This window comes from Tiliqua scincoides, chromosome 1 (genome assembly GCF_035046505.1).
Source record: "Tiliqua scincoides isolate rTilSci1 chromosome 1, rTilSci1.hap2, whole genome shotgun sequence".
Taxonomy (NCBI): Eukaryota; Metazoa; Chordata; class Lepidosauria; order Squamata; family Scincidae; genus Tiliqua; species Tiliqua scincoides.
In genome coordinates, this window is record NC_089821.1 from 199,307,467 (window position 1) to 199,329,375 (window position 21,909).

Genomic DNA, 21,909 nt, shown 5'->3' on the forward strand with positions numbered 1-21,909 from the left:
AAATTCATCGTTCACCCTTCCCCATACCTCACCAGTCTACAGAAACTGGCTTTAATCAGTGTTATGACTGGTTATTGAACCATTTGCATTTGTAGGGCTAGTTTCAGGGGCACAGGGCAACTAATAGGACCATCTCTTACCTGCATGTACTTCAAATAAGACTTAGTCTTAAAAGTCCATAGTTAGTGACTGCTAAGTAACAGAAAAACTGCACTCCATGTCTGATTATGGCTCCTTCAGTTGCCACTTCAGACTTGCCCCTTGTCACTTTTTAAGGATCTAACAGGCTAGCAAGGTCTCCGCACAAGTGTCTTCCCTGAAAGAAATCTGCGACATGTGCAGTGACCCCAATATAGGAATTTGCTGCCCTCTTCTGACAAACACATAAAAGATCCAGATTTTTCATTATTGGGAGTATAACAAATAGGAAGTTGCAAATAAAATTGATAAGACAGCATAGATATTTTTGTTCTTTGTCTAAAATAGTTTCATAACACTATTCTGTTAGTTACATCTTTGCAATGAAACTTAGCAGCAATATATATATAATTTATTAAGGCACTTTTAAACCAAGTAGACAGCTACTAGACTCCAAAGGATGTTTATTTTTCCCCAGTATATACTCTCCAGAAAATATAAACCTAAACCTAAATCAAAGGCCTTCTCAGGGTAAGGAATATTTGTAAATCTGTGCAGGGCTGCCAGGTCTACTCGGGCCTGAGTCAGCTTCACAGCAGTCACAAGTCCATGTGTGCCCAAGTGAATCAAGGCCACTAAGGGAATTTGGATTTGGGGGACATTGTTGCCACTGAACCCACCGCCATCACTGCCCCATGCCACCCAGCCTTCAATGCCCTCATGTCCCCTACGCACACTTATAAAAGCAACTGGTATCTTATCCAGTCTCCTCTGAAGTCTGCCTTATTAAACACTGTGGGCTCAACATAAATCTTTTATGGACCTCATTTTGATCAGATCTACAGTAGCCTGACCAGATTTTAATCTGGCCTGCAGGCCATCAGTCGTCCACCCCAGTTGACAGCATTGAGATGCCACCCAGAGGCCATTGAATATCTCCACCAAAATAAGTGATATTAAATTTACAGTTTCACACCAGTAACCTAGGGCTTAGATCCAAAGAACTACTCAGGAACATTCAACAGCTTGGGCATACCCAGTAGAATCATCTTCTTCCTCTAGAAAGGCACATTCCCATGCCATATCAAGAACTGCTTTTCAGACATTTTTTGCATTCAAAGAAATTTGCACGGGAAGGTTAATGGTTCAAGAAACAAAAGCCCAGATCTTCATTGGGCACATGGAATTAGTCATGGAGATTTTTGGCTCTAACTCAAACATTATAAGTTGAACATTCTCCAAATTGTGAAATACAGTACTGTATGAACTAAACAATAACAACTTTGGAACATTTGCTGTAAATTAAACGGTTCAAACCCATGATGCGACCATCTTTATTTACAGACTAATAAAAATATAAAATGTAGCATAAGTAAGCTGTTGCAAAAACATTAGGTGTCCTGTAGGACTGGGAACAACATAAAATAGAAGATTATACAACAAAGATCTGGATTCTGCAGAATGTACATGTCTATTAGAATATCTGTGACAAATTGTTTTGGATGAAACACAATTTCACTCAAGAAAATGCACTTCTGGTAAATAAAATGCCAACTCCAGATTTGGGCTCATAGTTCTTCAAGATTCAGTACTTGCCATCAAGCAGGTGCAATCTAGTTTTTCAATGTTGTAGTGGTCTCCCTTAGCATTTAGCTTCTGCCATCATTAAAAATTGCAAAGAATTTCACAGTTTAGATGGTTACTGAAAAAAACACAGTGCTTTATTCTGAAAATGCAAACTATAAGACTGTTTTGGAAGAAACTACATAATGTTGAAAGTAAGAATACATACTAAATTCCTTGAAGCCTGTCAATTCTAACTCAATCAACACTTAGAAACAGTAGGAGATGCATTAGTTATTGACAACAGATAACAGTTTTTACTGAGTATGTCTCAAAAGCCCTACGTGGTACCATTACCAACCTGGCAAGTGTATATGGCAATTCCACATGGCTTTATCAAGTAGCAGAGCCATTAAGAAGCACAAAATTTCAAAAGCTGAAGGCTTCCCAAGGTATGGATAGACAACCTATGGTATGGGGCATTTTGGAGCATTGCTATTTGTCAATGCTGATTCTCTTTGCTGCTATTTGTCATTACTAATTCTACCCCAAAACACTTGCTTACAGAGATACCATTACATGGAGAACCAAGTACTCCAACCAAATAAACAAGTTCATCCAAATGTCCATTCCAAAAGGAACCTGACTGTGAAAACAGTGTAGCTCTGTAAGCACTATGGTGTGTAGAAGTGACTTCTGCATTTCTGGTTGAACCAAAGCATATTAAGGGAGAGAAGTGTTTCTGGGACTTGACATAAGAAAGTGATTTGTTCTCTCACATATAACCCATGTGTAGAATCTCTTTAATACTGGAGTGGAGGAAAGACACCTTTTAGATAAATTAAAATGCAGTACCCTAAGAAATAATGCCAAATGGAGGGACAATGGAGAGGTTTCATTCTTAAAAAGGAAGTTTATCAGGCAACTTCTTTTGTCCCACTGAAACAAACAATGAGCTACCCAAAAGAACCGAGCTCCTATGCAACTGTCACACAGAGACCACCTTTTCTCACAAATGATTTCATGTTGGTCCCTATTATCAAGGCCTAACATACAGGAAGGACTTTAGGCTTCTTGCAACATTAAAAAACTTTGACAGAACATTACACAGCAATATTTTTGCAAAGACAGACCCCCCCCAACATAATTCATTGTTAAACATCATCAGATGATAAGCAACGACACAGTCACTGGTACTGGCCAATATGTTCTTTCTGAATTGCCTTCTTCAAATATTGGGCTTTGCTGGGAGACTGTATTATGGTTAAGATTACTTTGATAGTACTAAAAGAGCAGCTATAAAAACTTACTGCAAATGAAATACAGTTCTGTGAGCAAAAGAGTGGAATGACACACAAAATTACTTTATGAGCAACAATTAAAGAATTTATAAATAGCAAAACCTTTGCATAAAGTATTTACATTTTAAAGATCTCTCTATAAACATATATATATTTATATATAGTGCACCTAGGAGAGACAAGTGTAACTGTGTTCTACAACATGAAGTTTTTAACATTAAACATTAGGTTAACCGACATTACTCTAAAGGGATTTGACTCTTTTCTCCATTTATGTACATTCTATAGAAAAAACACTTACAAAGCTGTCATTTGACATTATCTTCACTCTCAAAATACATCTTTACACATTAAAGTTTAATGGCCTGTGGAACACTGAATGGATAGCAGGCCTTTCATGCTTTATCTTATAATAATAAAAGCTATTACATGGTTTTTACTGTTTGGTAAAACTGTATAGAGAGTGTGTGTTCTAATTACATTTGTTATCTATCTATCTATGTACATATAGATAGATGGATAGACATATCTATACCCACACAATAGTACGTACAAAAACCTTGCCAAGACAATTGCTCTTAACATCTATGTATTCTAAAAACGTCTTGGATCTTCAGGTGTACATCCATTATGCAACATTTTGGATTAATTTTTTAAAAATAAAAATGTATGTTTTGTAACGTACCAGGGCTGTTAAACTGCAACAAATTTGGTGCCTGATCCTGCATAGTTCCAAGTCCCACCAAAACACAGGATGTACTCACCTCCCAATTCACATGACCCTCTTAACTCATATCCTGCCATGTTAAAAGACTCATGGGAATCTGCTGCTCTTACAGAGAATTTTAATAAAAGCAACCATAAGTTTGCACATCACATAGTCATTCTCAGAAGAACATTTCAAGAAGTATACAATTAAGAATGCATTCAGATGGATAGTTCCACCCTTTGCAGTTACCATACTTTGCAGTAGACGGGACACGCAAATTTGGTCTGTCTGAAGAGGTCCAATCTATTATGAACCCGTGTTACCACACTAAAAAAAAACACCACATTTTGCAGTTTACCAAAATGACAGTAGAACCCCAAGTGTACTGTGCAATGCTCCCCCCTTCAGACACACCAGATGGCACTGTGCAGTAACTGTAAAACATACTGTGCAGCAGGAAGAGCAGCTGTCTGAATCTGATCCAATTTAAATAGAATGGTAGCCAACTAATGATACCAACTAAAGCAAACATACAACACTCAAGGGCTGACATAATTCCAACAGGCCCAACTTAACACTTATTTTAAATTTTAAAATGACAGTACAGTTATTCTGTCTTAATACGTTTGGAGAATATTTCAAATCCAGCACTGATTGGCAAGAAACAGTTGTTGGGGGCAGGGAGGGTGTGTGATTGTGTGCATTTGCACGTTATTAAAAACTGTTGAAAACATTTCATAAATAAACAGATCACTGAGATCCAATTCAGAGATTAAACGTCTTAATAAATATTTAACCGCTAATGTGTTGCACCTATGTATGTTTTAAAAGCAAAACTTAGTTTTGCATACCGTGAAAATCTGAAATTACTTTTGCTGTTCATCTTTTTGCAAAATGCAATAGGCAAACCAGGAAAATGTAAGCAGAAATTTGTGTTCCCCTTTATGTACTACAGTTGAAGGCTATTTCACTACCAAAAGAATGCCAATTTTCTTCTTTTGCTAATTGTCAGAGAAACAAATACATTAACTTTTTTGCATCATTTTATGTCTTATCACAAACAAAACCAAGTTGAATTTAAGAAAAACCTTTGGAATCAACATGCTTTGGTGCTTATAATTTCATGGGAAATTCACTTACATGCAGTTTCTTAGGGAAAAAATGGGAGATTTACACATTTCACTTTGCTCATAAGCCCTGAGGTAACCAACCTAACAGTTTTTTTGTTTGTTTTTCCAGTAAATAGTAACACAACTTCTCTTTACTTTTTAAAAGTCCTTTATAACTTTCTGTGGCATTTAGAATGTGGAACAGTCTGCACAACCTGTCTTGTAAAACTGATTGATGATTGGAGAGTTGGGGATTTTTTTAGGCTAAGCTCTCAGCAGACTGGGCTAATTTAGGTACAGTCTCTTCACTTTCAGTTGAATTTCCTAGGTCTCCATTTTCATGACCATCAATAGTTGCTTTCTTATCATACACTGCAAATGAAGGGGGAAAAAGTTAAACAGGTTACACCATTCTAATACGTACGAATATCAAACACATTTTCTTCTGGCAAAGAGAAAACTCTGCCTTCTCATATAGTAATCACACTAAGTTTCTAAAGAGCTATGTAGATACAGAAAAATAGGAGGAAATGGAGCAAGAACAGGCGGGAGCAAAATTGACCAAACATAATCATTCCCTAAATACGGGGCCCCCGTATCTGCGGATCCCATATCCACAGATTCACTTATCTGCAGATGCGGGAGGGCCCACCATGCTGTTGATGGGAGGTGTTCTCCCCTCGCCTTCAGAGGGTCCTCTGAGCCTGGCGGATGCCGCATGCATCCTCCTACAGCCTCTGCCGGACTCAGAATGACGAAAAGTAGCAAAAAAAGTTACTTCTGGTTTCTCCGTGAAAACTGCAAGTGACATTTCTAATGCCTTATATGGCATAGGGAGGCCTGGGGAAGCCATTCTCATAGAGAAACAGGAAGTAGCGTTTTTCCTATTTCTTGCCATTCTGAGCTCGGTGGAGGACAGGGTGGATGTGCACAGCCTCTGCCGGGCTCAAATGACCTTCCAGAGGCAAAGGTAGCACAACACTCCTTGCCTCCAGAGGGAATCCCCCATATCTGTGGATTCACGTATCTGCCAGGATTCTGGAACAGAATCCCTGTGGATATAGGGACATGACTATACATGTGCTTTTGGAGGGATTTAATGATCCCCTCTTCCTACTGACTTGTCCCTAATTCCTAAAACTGCTTTGCTACTGTGAGTGGCTATGCCAGTGAGGTGGCAAGACTTTCCAAATGGTGCAGAAGCTCTGAGTGCAGTCTTGCACAAATCAGAGAATCCCACTGTTACAAAAGCACAAGAAGCTCCTATGCAACAGCCAGAAGCTCTCCTTTGCTGCAAGAGGAAATTCAACAGTTAGATTTTGAGAATTGTGTTGTATCAGTCTTCATGCTGAGATGAACATCAGCCATCTTGAATCATGTCACAAAAACCATAACATTCACAAATGAATACAAAAATGTCTACTGCCAACATGCAACACAAAGAGAGATCTGCACCATCTGAGAAATACGCTGACTTCAAATTCACATCCTGTATTACTGAATTCAGTAATAAGTAATTCAGTACTAAGTAATTCAGAATCTGTATTACTGAAACGTAGGCAAATGTGGCAATATTATGTAAAATGAAAAGAAAATGTATGACTGTCATCCTAACCCTTAGCACCTGGACTGCTGTATTTGCCAAGAAGAGATGTAACCTAACCCTGGATTTGGTAATTCTCAGGTAGTGCAAATGATGGCCCATCCCATTTTAAGGATTGGGCATCTAGTAAGCCAGAAAATAAAATCTGGGGACAGAGATGTAAGACACATTTTTAAGATAACATTTGCTAAACAGAAGTATGAAATGAGTGCAATAAATGCTATTAAATTTACAAAATTATGCAGAAGCATATTACTTGAATTTTCTCTTAATTTCTTTTTAAAAAGACTTTACCTTGCAATGGTTTGACATCTCCACTTCCGTCTTTTCTACAAGAAGCAGAATTTCCACCTTCCTCCAATTCATCAAGATACAAACGATAACGATGTCCACTCTCATCCTCATATTCTACATTTTCATCATCTGAGTCTACTTCGGGAGCAACATACACAACTTCAAACTCAATTTCTCCTCTCTAGAACAAAGAATGAGGATAAGATTGGGAAATTAGTGTTAATTTTTATAACATTCATTTGAAAGCAGACACATAAATAGTGGTATATGATCATTCTAAACAGAGTTTGCACTCAGTGTGAATAATATAAAAAAGGAGTGTTATAAATATTAACCTTGTCAAATTGCTGGTTTTAGTCCTGTGTATTTAGTGTTTTAGCAGATTGTACTGTGGGTACTATGTTACATAACTTTGCTCCCAGGCCTTTGCTTTTCACAATGAAGTATTATAAAGTATTATTCTATTCAAGGAGTCAACAAACACAGGTTCAGAGAGGGAATATGTTTAGCAATGATTATATGATGGCTATATTATTATTGTTTAGAATATTTATACACTGCTTTTCAGCAAAAACCATATGAAACTTCCATGTTTAGAGGCATTATGCCACTGACAGCCCAACCCTAACAAACTTTTGAGTGCTGATGAAGCTGCAATGTAGCCCAAAGATAAAGGAACAAATGTTCCCTTACCTTAAGGGGATCTCTGTATCTGCCCTTCCCCACTGCAGGATGCAGTGCATACGCCATTGATAAAGCAAAAGTTATCAGATGCACCATTAACATAAGTTACCTGTTGGGAAAGAATCGTGACAGCTTCTTTGTGCTTGGCATCTCTCAAATTAACTCCATTTACTGTTAGAATAGCATCTCCAACATGCAGACCTCCACATCTATCAGCAGGTTGACCCGGGTGAATTTCAGAGATGAGGATAGGCACACCATGTTCCTTTCCACCCTAGCACAACAAGGTTTAGCACATCAGAGGTTTCAGCAACTTCAAAAAAATTCTATAGCCTAAAACTGCATGTTTTCTTTACCAGCTGAAGGTTCAAAAATGTTGAATTTTAGCTAACTGCTTTCTAACAACAAACATGACAATAAAATACACATCCCTTATGAGCTTAATGCATTCCACAAAACAGTTTGAAAGGCAAAAACGCATGTACTAAAAATGTTTTTTCCATATAATTCCATGTTATAAATTCTAATTGTTCTTGGGTTCAAAAATTCACCCCCAAAATTGACTCAAATCATGGGCCTCCAAACTTCAGCCCATGGCCCAGATCCAGAAAGCTGGAATAATTATGCTGAGCGCAGCACCTTAGCATTCACACCATGTAGCCAGCCGTTTTCATGCCCAACTGTTGCCAATTCTCACAATGGGGAGCTGCTTCCCAGGAAATCGAGGCGCAGATCCTTCTGGGGCAATTTCCTGGGAAGCAGCTCCCTGGCGCAAGGATTGATGCAAAAACTGCTGGCTGCAAGGTAGAATGGTAAGGCTTTGCAATCGCCATGCCAGGAATAATTATTCTGGTACACCTTGGGCTGCAATTTGGCAGCCCCTGATCCACAGTCCTTCCATGGCCATTCCATGTCCTCCTTCCACTGCCACCTTCTTCAAATCTTAAAACAAAGGAATAGCCTTTACTACAATAAGACTTAAAGGGTAAGCATGAGCATGGTTATCAAAAGTGTAAGAAGCCTCCCCATCTGCACTAACGTTGATTCCTGTGATGGTGTTACACGCCTTGATTGTACTGTCTGCTTTATCTCACTGCAGTTTGTTCTGACTGTCAATGAAGACAAGTTCATGCTGAGACAGATATCCTCCAAACAGTCACCTTGTTCCAACCTTATGATATACACCTTTTGCGCAACACTTAATGGCCTTCTCACTTTCTTCACTCCACTGCCATTAGCAAGAGGTATACATTTAGGGGCATGGTGCCCATAGTAATAACACTTCACATGAGGTGCTACAGGTTTATATGCTGTGTATGGTGGGAACTCACTCTGGTGCTTGAGAAGATACAAGGGGGGCCTGGCTACATAAGTGACACAAGAGACTGCACTCTGAAACAGAAGCAGCCCAGGCAAGCCTTCCCTTGTCAGCCTCCTGCTGCTGACACCAAGCCACCCCTCCTCCTTTCCTCACCCATGTGGCACACACACATGCATAGATGAGCAGGTGAGCAGATGTACCACTCCAAGGAGAGAGGGGGGTAGGAAGAGGAGGCCCCAGCTGCATGAGGGACACAGCACATAGCAGCAACTCAGGAATGGTGCTAGAACTGGGGAAACCACCTGCGTCCCATGGTAAAAAAAAACTACCCTTTCCCCTCTTGTTTCTTCTCAAGCATGAGTTTCTGACAGTGCTTTGCAAGTGGAAATCTCATTTAAGTAAAAACATGTGCGTATACTGAATTTAAAGATATGAATTCATACACCTTGTTACAGCAATATCTTATAATTGCTTACATAATGGGGGATAACTAATTACATTTCATTGTATTTTATACATAGTGTAGCTTGTAGTGTGTTTATAGTGAAATATTCACAGAAGTACAATAAAAGGGATTCAGTTCTTCATATGATATTTCTATGTTAACTTTTCAATGGGTATTAAAAAGGAAAGATGAAACACAAAATATATAATAATTTTCTTTTTTTTGTGAAAGCATCCTGGCTTGTATCCAAAACTATCACTGTGCAAGCAGAAAGCACTTCTATTTACACAATGGGGGGGAGGTCCCAATTTTTGCTAATTTCTCCTTCCTGTGGCAGCCCTCCTCCCATGCTCATTTTGATCCCCAATCCTGTAACTTTGCAGAGGGAGAGGAAAGCACAGTGCGAAGGAGGAGGATGGAAAGCTTTGTTTTATGAGTGAAAACAAAGCTTTCATGGAAGCTTTGGTTCTCATGACTCTGTTCCATGGAAGTTCATGGAAGTTGGTTCTCATGACTCTGACTCATAATAACCAAAAGAAGAAAAATTCAAATGTATATTACTGTAATTGAAATGCCCAGTCCTTCATGATCTTCTTTAACCAAGAGAACTTTTCTGATTGGACCAACACCTTGACTCTTCTTTAAGGAATCTGGATCCTAGTTTAAAAACAACCAACAAACTATCAAAATGCTTTCTCAGGGTTTTCAGGAGAATTACATAACAGCAACAAAAACTGACTACAATACCTGCCCAAAGAGAACTTTTCTCCTGCCTTACTTTATAAAGGATCTGAAAATGTCTGAAAATACATTTCTTAACTGTTTAAGAAAATATCAAGACACTTGGAAAGGTGGAAAGAAAATAAAATAAAATAAAAACAGGAGAGTGATAATTTGAGAAATAATTGGGGATTTGTGTACATATTAATACTAAAAAAATTGAAAGTATGGTGCCTAAAAAAGTTGTTTTATCTACAAATTGAGGTTGATGCTGAAAGTGACTTATTCTGAAGAGACGGACAGACTCGTGAACTGTCAGACAAGTAAGAAGTAAATTCAGGTGCTTTGTTTCGTGCCTTTCAGTATTCGTAAACGTTCCCAAGTTACTAGTCAAGATTCAAATCCCTTTAACCCACACTCCAATTCAGAATATCACTATCCTTGTCAAGGTTCCAAATGTTTACACAGTCTCAACAGTTGTCACTGAAAAACACCATGCAGGTAACAACAACTGCCAACTTTTAGTCTTGGTATGCTGTGCAAGGTTGGGGTCAAAGAGAAAAAAATGTAGGCTTTACGGTAATGTTTTTCAAAATGAATGCAATTTAAGGCAATTTCCTTTTCAGACACATTTTTGCTTAAATTGCAAAGAGCCAAAACAACATCAACTCTTAAATGGAAACAAAGCTATAAATACAAACACAACTCTCAAAAGTACAATCCCCAAATGCTGACAACCTCTAAGTTCAGGAGACATACATGTCCTGGGGGTGCTTGCATTGGTCGCTTTAGGTCATTACGGCCACGACAGGCCCTGATCACAGTTTTGTGCCGGTGCAGGTGAATTTCAGCTTCTAGTTGGTTCCAGAGTTTATCATGAGCAGGTCCTTTCATATCTCTACCCAACAACTGAATTTGCTGAACCCTGCATAGGTAGAAGGAATATAACATATATAAACCTGGTTTTGCCTTCTCAATCCCACAGGTTCTCAAGCCTATGAAACAGGAGATCACATGATTAAAGTCATGTGCCCATGCATAGTCAAATTGTATACAACATGTCCCATCTCTTGTCAATTGCAGTCCTCATCCGCTCTCTGTCCTGGCACTTTTTAGAGCAGACAAGAAGCATATAAAGAGGAACTATTATATTATACCCTCAATATAGTCTGCAGAAATGCTCTGCATGCCTAATTCCTATAAAATTCTAAATTAGAATTCCACTGGGAGTAATTGAATGTTTACACACCTTCCAGCTAGTTCTTTATCTAAGTATTTAGCTGCGAGGCGTGCCCCATATACTTCAGCCTGCAGCACTGCTATGTGTCGACGAAGTGCCTCATTTTCCTTCCTAAGCAGTTTCACCTCAGCTTCAAGTTGAGCTTCTTTCACCTTTTCTTTCTTGTTGGCTTCAAGTTCTCGTTCCTATCAAATTAAAGACTCTAGTTATTTTAAATCACAAGAGAAACATTCTATATGAAAACAAGCATATCAACAAATCTTTGCTTTCTCCAGAATGGGGAATCATATTTTTAAACAGGATTTTAACTTTTTAAATAAATGTCAACTATTTTATTTTTTCCAAAAAAAATAATCTGGTCTAAAATGAAATCTGAACAATTCAAAAATATAATCCCTTAAAAAGGAATGTATAACTTTTTTTAAAAGTTGTTTTCCTATAACATGAGAGCTATGAAAATGTGTTTTTCAACCATTAATAGTGCATGCATGTACACTATAGCTTGTATGACCAGGAACTAGCCATCTACACTGTATAGCTTGTATGGCCAGGAACTAGCCATCTTCTGTTGACCTATGTTGGTGATGTTTTACTTCCATTTTCTGCCCAACTACCCGATCTCTGCAACTGGTTCAGTGCCAGTACTCAATTATAAATATTTAACTATATACATGAAAGACAATGAACATTTAACTTCCATTTCATTAAAACACACAAAAAAACCTCTGATCTGCCCAGTAACTACATGGTGGACACTGGATGCTACACAGAGCACAGCAGGTGTGGCAACAGACAAGGGAGAGAGGAAAACAGAAACAGACATGGAAAGCACCACCACATTCTTGTGTTGATTCCAACCAGCATCTGCCTTCAAAAACCTGTCATGGATGTAGTTCATAAGAGACTCTCTATCTGGGAATATTTTGAAGATATCCCTTAGCTGGATTAAGGAAAGTAAAATGTGACAAAAGTAAACAGTCCAACAAAGCAAGACCTGATTGTCAGAATGAAGAAATATTAAGTATATTTATGGTTACAGTAACCAATTTAGTGTGTACTTTTATTTAGCAAAACTAATAAATGGAAAATTATGATTAAATCAGGTTTGTTTTCTTTAATCAACCCATCCTGAACTTTAATAGGAGAAAGGGCCATGGCACACAACTGTAGATCTGCCCTATTTTATGCTAACTTTTCTACTTCATCAGATTATGTTATATCAGTGGTTCCCAAAAACCTCAGTGGAAGGAGGGAACCACTTGAGTCTTTGCAGGGGTGGGGCTCAGCAGTGATGTGATCTCCAGGATCATGCTGCTGCTAGGACAGAGGGTGTTTTTTTTTTGTTTTTATTATCAGCAGGTTGCACCAGCCTCTGGGTGGGGGTGGGGGTGTAGGGACTTCTGCAGAACCTTTTGCAGGGCTCCCTAAGCCTCTGATTCACTAAGAACTGTGATTGGAAACCATTTCTGATTTCACAATTGAAAACTGGAAGTGAGTTCCAGTCGCTATTCTTAGTGAATTGCAGGCTTGGGAGCCCTGTGGAGGGCTCCGCAGGGCTCCCTGCACCCCACCCCCCCAGAGGCCTACATGACCAGCTGGTAAGTAAAAATTCCCCTCTTCTTTCCCAGCAGTGGCACAATCCTGGGGATCATGTTACTGCCTTCCCCCTCCCTGCCCTTTAAGGGTCATAGGCCAGTGCTTCCCAGGCAGGTGGGTCACAACCCACCAGTTTGGGAACCTCTAGGTTATAACATTTACAAAAGTTGCAAAAACAAAAGTTTACAAGCCCACAAATAACATTTCACCACCCTAACTGCCTTTATTTTTTATATATATCTACCTCACAAGGCAATTGGTATGAGAAGTCTGGCAAGGTACCTGCTTAGAAAGAATTAGCTAGATTCAGGTTATAATCATGTAAAAGTATTCTAATGACCTAGCAGCTAATTCTGGATAATATAGAGTTGGCCCACATTGCTTGGGCACCCCCAAATGAGAGAACAGAGCTGCTGTTCCTTCAGTTCCCATGTATTTTTTGTACTTTGCTTTTAATTCTTAAAGGGATCGTCTGCATTTGTTGAATCTGATGGATGGACTACTGTATAAGTGATTTTGGCTTTACACATCAACTTCGGAATATAACTCTCACATAAAATGCAGGATGACTGTACTATGACCAACATTATTATTAATTATACAATAAATAAAAGAGGAACAAAGTCTTAACAAGTAACCAGATAACTAATATTGTGCATGTACTTTCAAAATATGAGTGAATTTTTAAAACTTTGTTTTTAATATGCTAATTAGTTTAAAAAATTTTTAAAAAGCAAATAACTCCTCCCACCCTCAAATACACAAAAAAATATCAAATATTGTTCCAAGATTGCAGTAAACCTTTCCAACCTTGAAGAAAAAGTTACAAAGAAAGGTTTAAGGAATTGAGACTTTTTAATTCAGAAAAAAGACAAGGAGAGACAAAGGATGAAAAGAGATTTTCTATACTATTTACAATTTGATAGAAAGTTAACAAAGAATGTATTTGATCTCCTCTCTATAATGGACAAAGTGGAGACCACCCAGTGCTTGATCAGTAGAAGGTGAAAAATAGGAAGAATGGATATTTTCCTGATCCATGGAAATACAGAGGGAAATCTCCACCACATGGAAGATTTTTAAAGTAGAGTCAATTGATGCTCACCAAATTCAATTTCTTGCTATTACTTACTAATAAGTGGTAGTAATCTTTATAGTAAGATCTAAAAAGCAGATACCAAATATTTTTGTTGGTTTTTGTTCAACATTTACTGAATAAACTACTGTACTTGAAAAAATGAAATTAGTATCTACTATAGAGCAGAATTTTTCCACAACTATCAAGGCAGCCAGAACAAAAACAAATCATTATGCAACTGATGTAATGCATGCAAGCCATGAAGAACAGCTAAAAAGAAAAGCTGTGTAAGATACTACAGGACTGTACATAATAAACTGAAAAGAAACACAATGCTTAACACACAGCTATTTTAAACTTGGTTGCACCTTGCAGGACCTTGGTGTTTTTGAGCAACTGACTACCATGGTATATAACAAAATACTTTTGAAACTCCTGGAATTCAAAAGCAGTTCACTTTTGCAGACTTGAGAGATGCTGCTCAAGAAACATAACAATGTTCAAAGTACATCACACACTTAGTAGCCTGGATCTCCGAATTGTGACCATTGTCAATTTTTAATAACCTATGAAGTTTAAATTCTGTTCCAATTCTCAGTTCAAAACTCTTGAGTTAGTCATAGCAATCATTGATAGCAGTGAAACAAACATGCATGTTTGGGCAAAAAAGAACAAAGACTCTTAAGAGAAACAATGAGCAGACATACTTGGCTAAGAAATCAAAGAGTGAAGAATCTAGCTAAGATCCACTGGCACTAAATGCTGAGGTCAATGAATTCTGCACAAAACTAAAGCACTGCTTTTAACTTAAACACAGATTAATGCAGCCAGCAAACTCACCATATCTTCCACAGAAGGGACAGACTTCAGATAGAAGAAAAAAGTTTCATAATTAGAAATAGTGGCAAAAATACCAAATTTATAGAGAAAGGCCACATATTAACTGATTGAATACAATTTCCTAAGAATGATAGTCATGATGAAGCCCCCCTGAAATCAGTAAGTTAGTGGTGACTAATATAGTTCCAAGGGGCTCTAGACTTATGTTTCCACCTTGGTCTAGTAATGCAACTTTTTGCACAGTATAAGGAAAAAACTTCTTTAAAAAAACATGCATCTTATTCTTTTTCTGTTGTTGTTTTGTTTGTTTCTGTCTTTTGTATGGTGTTTCAATGTAATTTTTTTCTCACAAAAAAACTTTTTTTTACAGTACTTGGAACAAATCCCATCAATTTCAATGTGACTTATACCAAAATTCTATGTAGGTTTGCTCAAAAATAATAATAATAATAATCAGTAAGTTGTGTTCAATGCCCAGGAAAGTATACACAGGATAGCAGCTTTAGTCACGACCAACTGTCTTTTGATACAACCTGAGATTTTTATTTCAAACCGTAATCAAGTTTTATATGCCTAGTTATATCCAAACCATTATTTTGTTATATTAATATCAATTGCAGCTCTCTTGAAATAGCACATTCTTAAGATGTTCACTTGGCACGCTCATTCAACATTTCAAAACTCCTTTCTATGTTCCCAGCTACTTGTTTTTTTCACAATCAACACACTAGAAGAAATATATATGAATCATTTTGTGTTTTAGAGTTAGAATGGAATGATTGAGAACTCAACCTAAGAATGAACAAGCATATATACAAAGGTGATTGGAATAACAATTCTTTAGAAATATGCATCTTATCTTTAACAATAAATACAGTACTCACCAATTTTGCCTTTATTGCCCCTGAGTCAACATTCTGCCCTGTTTTAGCATGAAGCTGAAGTTGAATGGCATGCAATTGCAATAGTTGATCATGCACCTCTTTTTCTAATACTGCTTTTTCAGCCCGTGTTTCTGTCAGTTCAGATTTCAGATCCACCAGCTGCGCCTGGAAGAAACATTGTAGTTCAATTACACAGGCCTACAAAATTGAGGGTCAGAAAAGTTTTCCCCATAACTTTATGGTGGATTGATATGAATTTGGGGTACCGATTCCAAAAATGACAATACAACAGGGAATTCTCAAATGTTAAGAAACAACTATTCCATGTAACTGATTTTGTTATGTACACTAAAATTCAGAGAACATGGAAGACCCACCATGTCATGCTAGTACAGGTCCAAGCCTGTTATACACGGATTTTTATACACAGATTTGACTCAAAATGAATGGCCACTGCAGATGAGAAGGAATCCCTGGAGAAGGGGAAAAATGCACTCCTTTAAAATGCTGTTCTTACTGTAGTAGAGATTTTTATCTCAACATGATGAGAAGGACCCTTTAAGTTAAAGGAAAGCATCCTTTACAATAGTTAGAGAGGGGACAACCAGCTGACAATCCATCAATCATTCTCTCTCCAAGCAACCCTCTCCCTTCTCCCTGAACACCTGAAAGAAAGATAATCCTTTCTAAGCGCCTGGAGAGATTGTCAGATTGTCCTCTTAATGACTGTATCTTAACATCACAAAATTTAGCAAGGCTGTTTTTAAACCACAGAGCAAAGGCACTTTGTTTTTTAAATTGATTTGCTATAGTTCAATTTTTGCCATCAGCTTGTGTTCTGGGAACAGAAGGAATAATGAAGCTCAACCTGTATATGGAAATGTTTGAAGTTGTCAATCAGAAATAGCAGCAGCAGGAACTTACAGAAAGCAACAGTAAGTGGAAGAGAAAAAGAATGCTTATGTTTAAGTTCCAAACAAGTCTGCAAAATCATATTCTATCTGATGGAGCAGTAGAAGAAATCCTGAGAATACAGTAGTTACACCTTTTCATAATCCGCTTCAAAGACCAACTCTAACCAGGAATTCAGCTTTGCCTCCTTCAATGTGAAGTGCCTAACATCAGAATGTTTGATGCTGTCTTTCCAAATATCTAATAAGCCTCAAAAATTCAGGGGAACTTTAGAGGCATAACCAACATTTGATCAGGTCCACATCTTTAGAGCTCATATTGCAATTTGTTGCTTATAACATTTTTTTCTAAAAAATGTTCTTTATAGAGCCAAGATTCATACAAATTTCCTTGCTTACTTATTCCTACTATCATGTCAGACACAGGTAGACCACAGCTGTGATACAAGGACATCTGCAAGAGGGATCTGAAGGCCTTAGGAGTGGACCTCAACAAGTGGGAAACCCTGGCCTCTGAGCGGCCCGCTTGGAGGCAGGCTGTGCAACATGACCTTTCCCAGTTTGAAGAGACACTTGGCCAACAGTCTGAGGCTAAGAGGCAAAGAAGGAAGGCCCATAGCCAGGGAGACAGGCCAGGGACAGACTGCACTTGCTCCCAGTGTGGAAGGGATTGTCACTCCCGAATCGGCCTTTTCAGCCACACTAGACGCTGTTCCAGAACCACCTTTCAGAGCGCGATACCATAGTCTTTCGAGACTGAAGGTTGCCAACTACTATGTCAGACATAAATTGTGGTGGCTCACCCAATATCTTACTATGCTTTTGGAGAGGCCTTGGAAGTACCGTGTTTCTCCGAAAATAAGACCTACCCAAAAATAAGACCTAGTGTTTTTTTGAGAATTGCTGAAATATAAGACCTACCCCGAAAATATGACTTAGTTGTGATCAGGGCCAGAATGGGGGGTGGGGGAGCGGATGGACAATGTGACCAGGAACGCTGTACTCCCACGCACACCACCTCGAAAGCGCCTGCTGTGCTGCCTTGGGCAGAGGACTCTGTGGAGGAGCTGAGGCAAGAAGCAGCAAATGAGGCAACCCTACCTACCAGGCTCTGAGGCTCTCCACACTTTCCAGGGAGTAAGTCCCATTAACTATAAAGGGACTGAATTCTGAGTAGACAGGCAGGCAGGGATCTTCCTGGGCACTTAGGGGACACCCTCTCCACACTATCCAGGGAGTAAGTCCCATTAACTATAAAGGGACTGACTTCTGAGTAGACAGGCATTCTCCTGGGTGTTGAGGGGATATTTTTGTATGGTATATTTTTGTACATGAATGACTGTGGATTGTTGTACATTAAAAAAAAAAAATAAGACCTACCTACTAGGAAATAAGACCTAGTGAGTTTTTTGGAGCCAAAAAAAATATAAGACAGTGTCTTATTTTGGGGGAAACACGGTATATACCAACATTTACTTTGTTATTGCAGATTTTGATTCTTTTTTAAGCAGTAATGGAAAAAATTAAGAACGTACACTAGGAATAGTAAAGTGTAAAATATTTTGTGTCTCAGTTTTCATCACAAGGACAACTACAGTCTAAATAATGGCAATGTGCTATAATTTATTATAACTGCTTTCTTTTATGTTGATTAGTCTTCGGAGGCTGTATAATTTAGGGGAGGCATTTCTCCAGCTGCACATTTTATACGCGGTGCCTTGGACAAATACACTGCCTAAATACAGTATAGGGCAAGAAATCAAATGCTAAGAAACTGGCTTATTTCTTACAACTGTTTAACAAGACTGAAGGTAGAATCCTAACAAATTTCCTAGCACTAAGATAAGGGCAATGCAGCTCCAAGGTAAAGGAATAAACATTCCCTTACCTTGAGAAGGCCTCTGTGACTGTAAGGATCATTATGATACACTTTTTAAAGTGTATAGTAATATAGAAATGAAACCCAAAGATTTCCCAACCCTTAGGAATGGTCTTCTAGCAACAAAAGGGGCTGCTTTGTGGAGCAGGAAAATAGCCTTCCATAAGCATTCTTGCACTATTAATTACCTATATACAACCAAAATGTGTTTAATATGAAATCTCCAAACCTCTTCATAAAACCAAACACAATTATTTTGAAATCAGGTAACGCAAATTCGCTATCTGCAAATTTGCTTATCCTTGAATGGTAGAATTGCCACCTACCTCTCATTAACTGCAACTCTGTTCTCATTGTCCTCGAATACTGTTTCAGTGCAAACTAAAAGTTGCCTGGATTAAGTCAATTTTCCTTATCAAATGTGCACTGGTACTGGCCCATGGAGAATCATCAGACACATCTGTGTCTGCTTCCAGACTTGCCCCACCATCTTGGGCACCATCTCAAGGACTCCACAAACTTCAATACCTCAAGGGACATCCAGCACAGAGGAGGAAACATCAGATGTTGGAGACATTGATGAGCCCTTTCTATCACCCATCCCCACAGACTTCAAGTTAAGATTCAGGTTCATAAAGTTCATGGAGTGTATGATGAACAGCATCCCCTAGAATCTAACTCCATTTTCCCCATAGGCTCAATGATTCCGTATCTGCTAATTTGCTATCCACTAGGTTTTCCAGGAAACTAAATAGCAGATAACAAGAACCAACTATACTATGTGTCATTGGTTACTTTTCTTTCTCACATCATGTTTCTCACCTTTACTCTGACCAATATATACATAAAGGCCTATCTAACTGTCACATACTAAGATCTTCAGCAGGAGCTCTGATTTGTGTCCCACTTTTTATGGAAGAGTTGTTGGTATGAAATAGAACAGGGACTTTTTAGTGGTGAAATTTGAGAAGTGAAACCTCCATATCTTAGAAGTTCATATGACCTCCATATGATATGCCTTTTGCTGTATCTTATAAACTTCTAAAGTTTCAACAGGTGTCTGGTGTGTGACAAACTGCTGCTGGAGTAAAGTCTTCTATGGTTACTGTTTGCTAGTTTCATTTTTACTGTTAAATTGGTTTTATATTTGTCTTTATCTTATATGATTTTACTGTAAAGTCTCTGAACTTTATTACAGAAAAGTGACTTCTCAGGTCAGTTTGTTTGCATAAAGGATTACATTTAGCCAGTAAGTACTCCAGCTATCATAAAGTGGCACAACACAGCTGGATTGGTGGGAGAAGATACTGCTTCCTCGCATCTAAGATTCCCCCCTCCTTTCTTCTTTTATCTATTATATTATCATCCAGTAATTGTGGGATGCTACAACTTATAGCCCCATCCTTCCTTTAGGATACTCATGAAGCATCAATGAGCTTGTCCTCCATGATGTCCTAATAACAGTAATGTGAAACAGGTTGGGCAGAGGGATTACACCTGGTCCAAGGTAACCCAGTAAGTTTAATTATGCATTAGCACTCAGGATTCCCCAGTTCAACACTTTAGTTGTACCACCACACTGGATGTTTAGATTTGCTTAATCCACAGTATTCCCTCAGTATCTCACAGAGCAGTGTCCTTCAGCCTGTGGGTTGTGACCCCACAAGTTGCAACAGGTTGCGAAGACTCATTTGGCAGGTCATGGCAACCTTTCAAAGTCTGTGCAAGAGAGGATTTGAATCCAATCCAATAATGATACTGCCTTATCAAAACTGAGCTCTTCATATAATTCCTGCACAGCCTCTTCTTGCTGTCTTACCCTGCAGCTCCTAAGGCCCACCTTGCTCAGGCTGCTACCTGACGGTTGTTGTGAAGACACAAGAGATAAGTTAAGATGGGGTGGGGAACAGGCACATTTGGCTGTGGGTCCCCAGTCTCATACTTTTTTTTCCTTTTTCACATTTTTATCCCACCCTCCCTCCAAGTAGCTCAGGATGGTGTACACAGTTCCCTCCTTTTGTCCTCAGAACAACCCTGTAAGGTAGGTGAGGCAGAGAGAGAGAGAGAGAGAGACACTAGCCCATGGTCAACCAGGAAGCTTCATGACTGAGCAGGGATTTGAACCTGCATTTTCCAGATCTAAGTCCACCTCCCAAACCACTACATCATCCTGGCTTATTTATTGGGGTCATTGTGTGAAAAAGCTGAAGAGCACTTTCAGAAACCACTCCCATCTCTCAGCAATTCCCAAACTGTGGGTCTGTGGCCCACCAGTGGGGTCACAACCCAATTTTTGGTGGTTTGTGAAACTGACAAGGTGGATGAGGCTATGTGCATCCCCTGCTACGTGTGGGGAGTACTGCTGCTCACTCACCATTATTGCCACACAGGTCTGAGCAGCTGATAAATAGAAATTTTTTTTAAGTGGCTCCTCATGCTGAAAAGTTTGAGAACCACTGCATGATGCCTCATCATTAACTGATAAGCCTTCACCTACCTGAGAAACACCATTCATTATTTATGCCCATTTTAGAGATGAGAAACTGAAGGAGATTGTCACGACTGGCTTTCTGGTATCACCTCAACCCAGGTGGGGGTGGGGTGGGGCCTTAGGGTCGTACTACATACACCAACCCCCCAATCAGCCTAAAATCACCCCACCCCACAGGGGCCCACAGCCCCATCCTATGCAAGTCTACTCTGGGGCAAGTCCCATTCTAGTCTGTGGGGCTTACTCCCAGGAAAGTGCGGACAGGACTGCAGCCTGAGAGCCCCATCCTGGGCACGTCTCCTCAGAGGCAAGTCCCCTCACCATCATTGGGCTGCTTCCGGGAAGGCGTGGCTGGAGTGCAGCCCGAGGGCCAGCGCCAGGCCGCCCCCTCGGAAGCGAGCCCAGCGCGGTCAGTCAGGGGGCTCCTCCCGCAGCCACCCACCTCCAGCTTGTGGCTGATCTGGGAGACTGTCTGGGCCTTGTGGCAGAGCTGGGCGAAGCAGGAGCTGAGGCTGGTCATCTTCTGCCTGCCCTCGTAAGTGATGTCGGCCTGGTCGGGGTCGATCTCGCCCAGCAGCAGGTCCACGTCCACGAAGGCCTTGTCGAATTCCTTCTCCAGCACCTCCAGCCAGCGGAACATCGACAGCCCCCCGCCGCCGGGCGAGGACGAGGCCGCCACCGCCCCGCCACAGGCCCCGGCGGCGCCCGAGCCCCCGCAGGAGCCCGAGCCCGAGCCCGCGCCAGACATGGCGGCCGCTTCCACCGGGCGCCCACAGGACACCCTCAGCGCGCGGCGCTGGCGACACCGGGGTGGGAGCGGCGACACCGAGCCCGTCCCCGAGGCGCATGCGCAGTCGGCACTCAGCGAAGGCTCATTATCCTCTGTCACACGCTGCGAGGAAAGTCCCGATCGGGAGATCGGCGAGCGGCTCGTTCTGCCTGCCACAACGGAGGCCAGGCTGGGTGGGCCGCTCCCGGAACGCATCGATCGGAACAGCTGCGGCTCGTTCCTAGGCTCTGCCAGCGGGGGCGCCCTTGCGCGGTACTCGGACGGAAGGTGCCTGAGCGGTCACGTTGACAGCACAATCCCAGGCATGCCTGCT

At 40.1% G+C, this 21,909-nt stretch overlaps 1 protein-coding gene across 2 annotated transcripts; it reads right to left on the bottom strand.

Annotated features, from left to right (window-relative positions):
• Positions 1–1,458: 1,458 nt before the first annotated feature.
• On the bottom strand, positions 1,459–21,619 carry GOPC (golgi associated PDZ and coiled-coil motif containing). 2 transcript variants are annotated; one of them, XM_066613663.1, is made up of 9 exons: positions 21,249–21,619; positions 15,526–15,690; positions 14,642–14,665; positions 11,137–11,312; positions 10,647–10,812; positions 9,729–9,824; positions 7,511–7,675; positions 6,718–6,898; positions 1,459–5,192 (listed from the first exon to the last, which is right to left on the bottom strand). In XM_066613663.1, the coding sequence occupies exons 1-9, from the start codon at positions 21,552–21,554 to the stop codon at positions 5,080–5,082; spliced, it is 1,392 nt and encodes a 463-aa protein (XP_066469760.1). In that variant the 5' UTR covers positions 21,555–21,619; the 3' UTR covers positions 1,459–5,079. The 2 variants fall into 2 exon arrangements, with proteins under 2 accessions (XP_066469760.1, XP_066469770.1); XM_066613673.1 differs by lacking the exon at positions 14,642–14,665 and having other exon boundaries at positions 21,249–21,618.
• Positions 21,620–21,909: the final 290 nt, after the last annotated feature.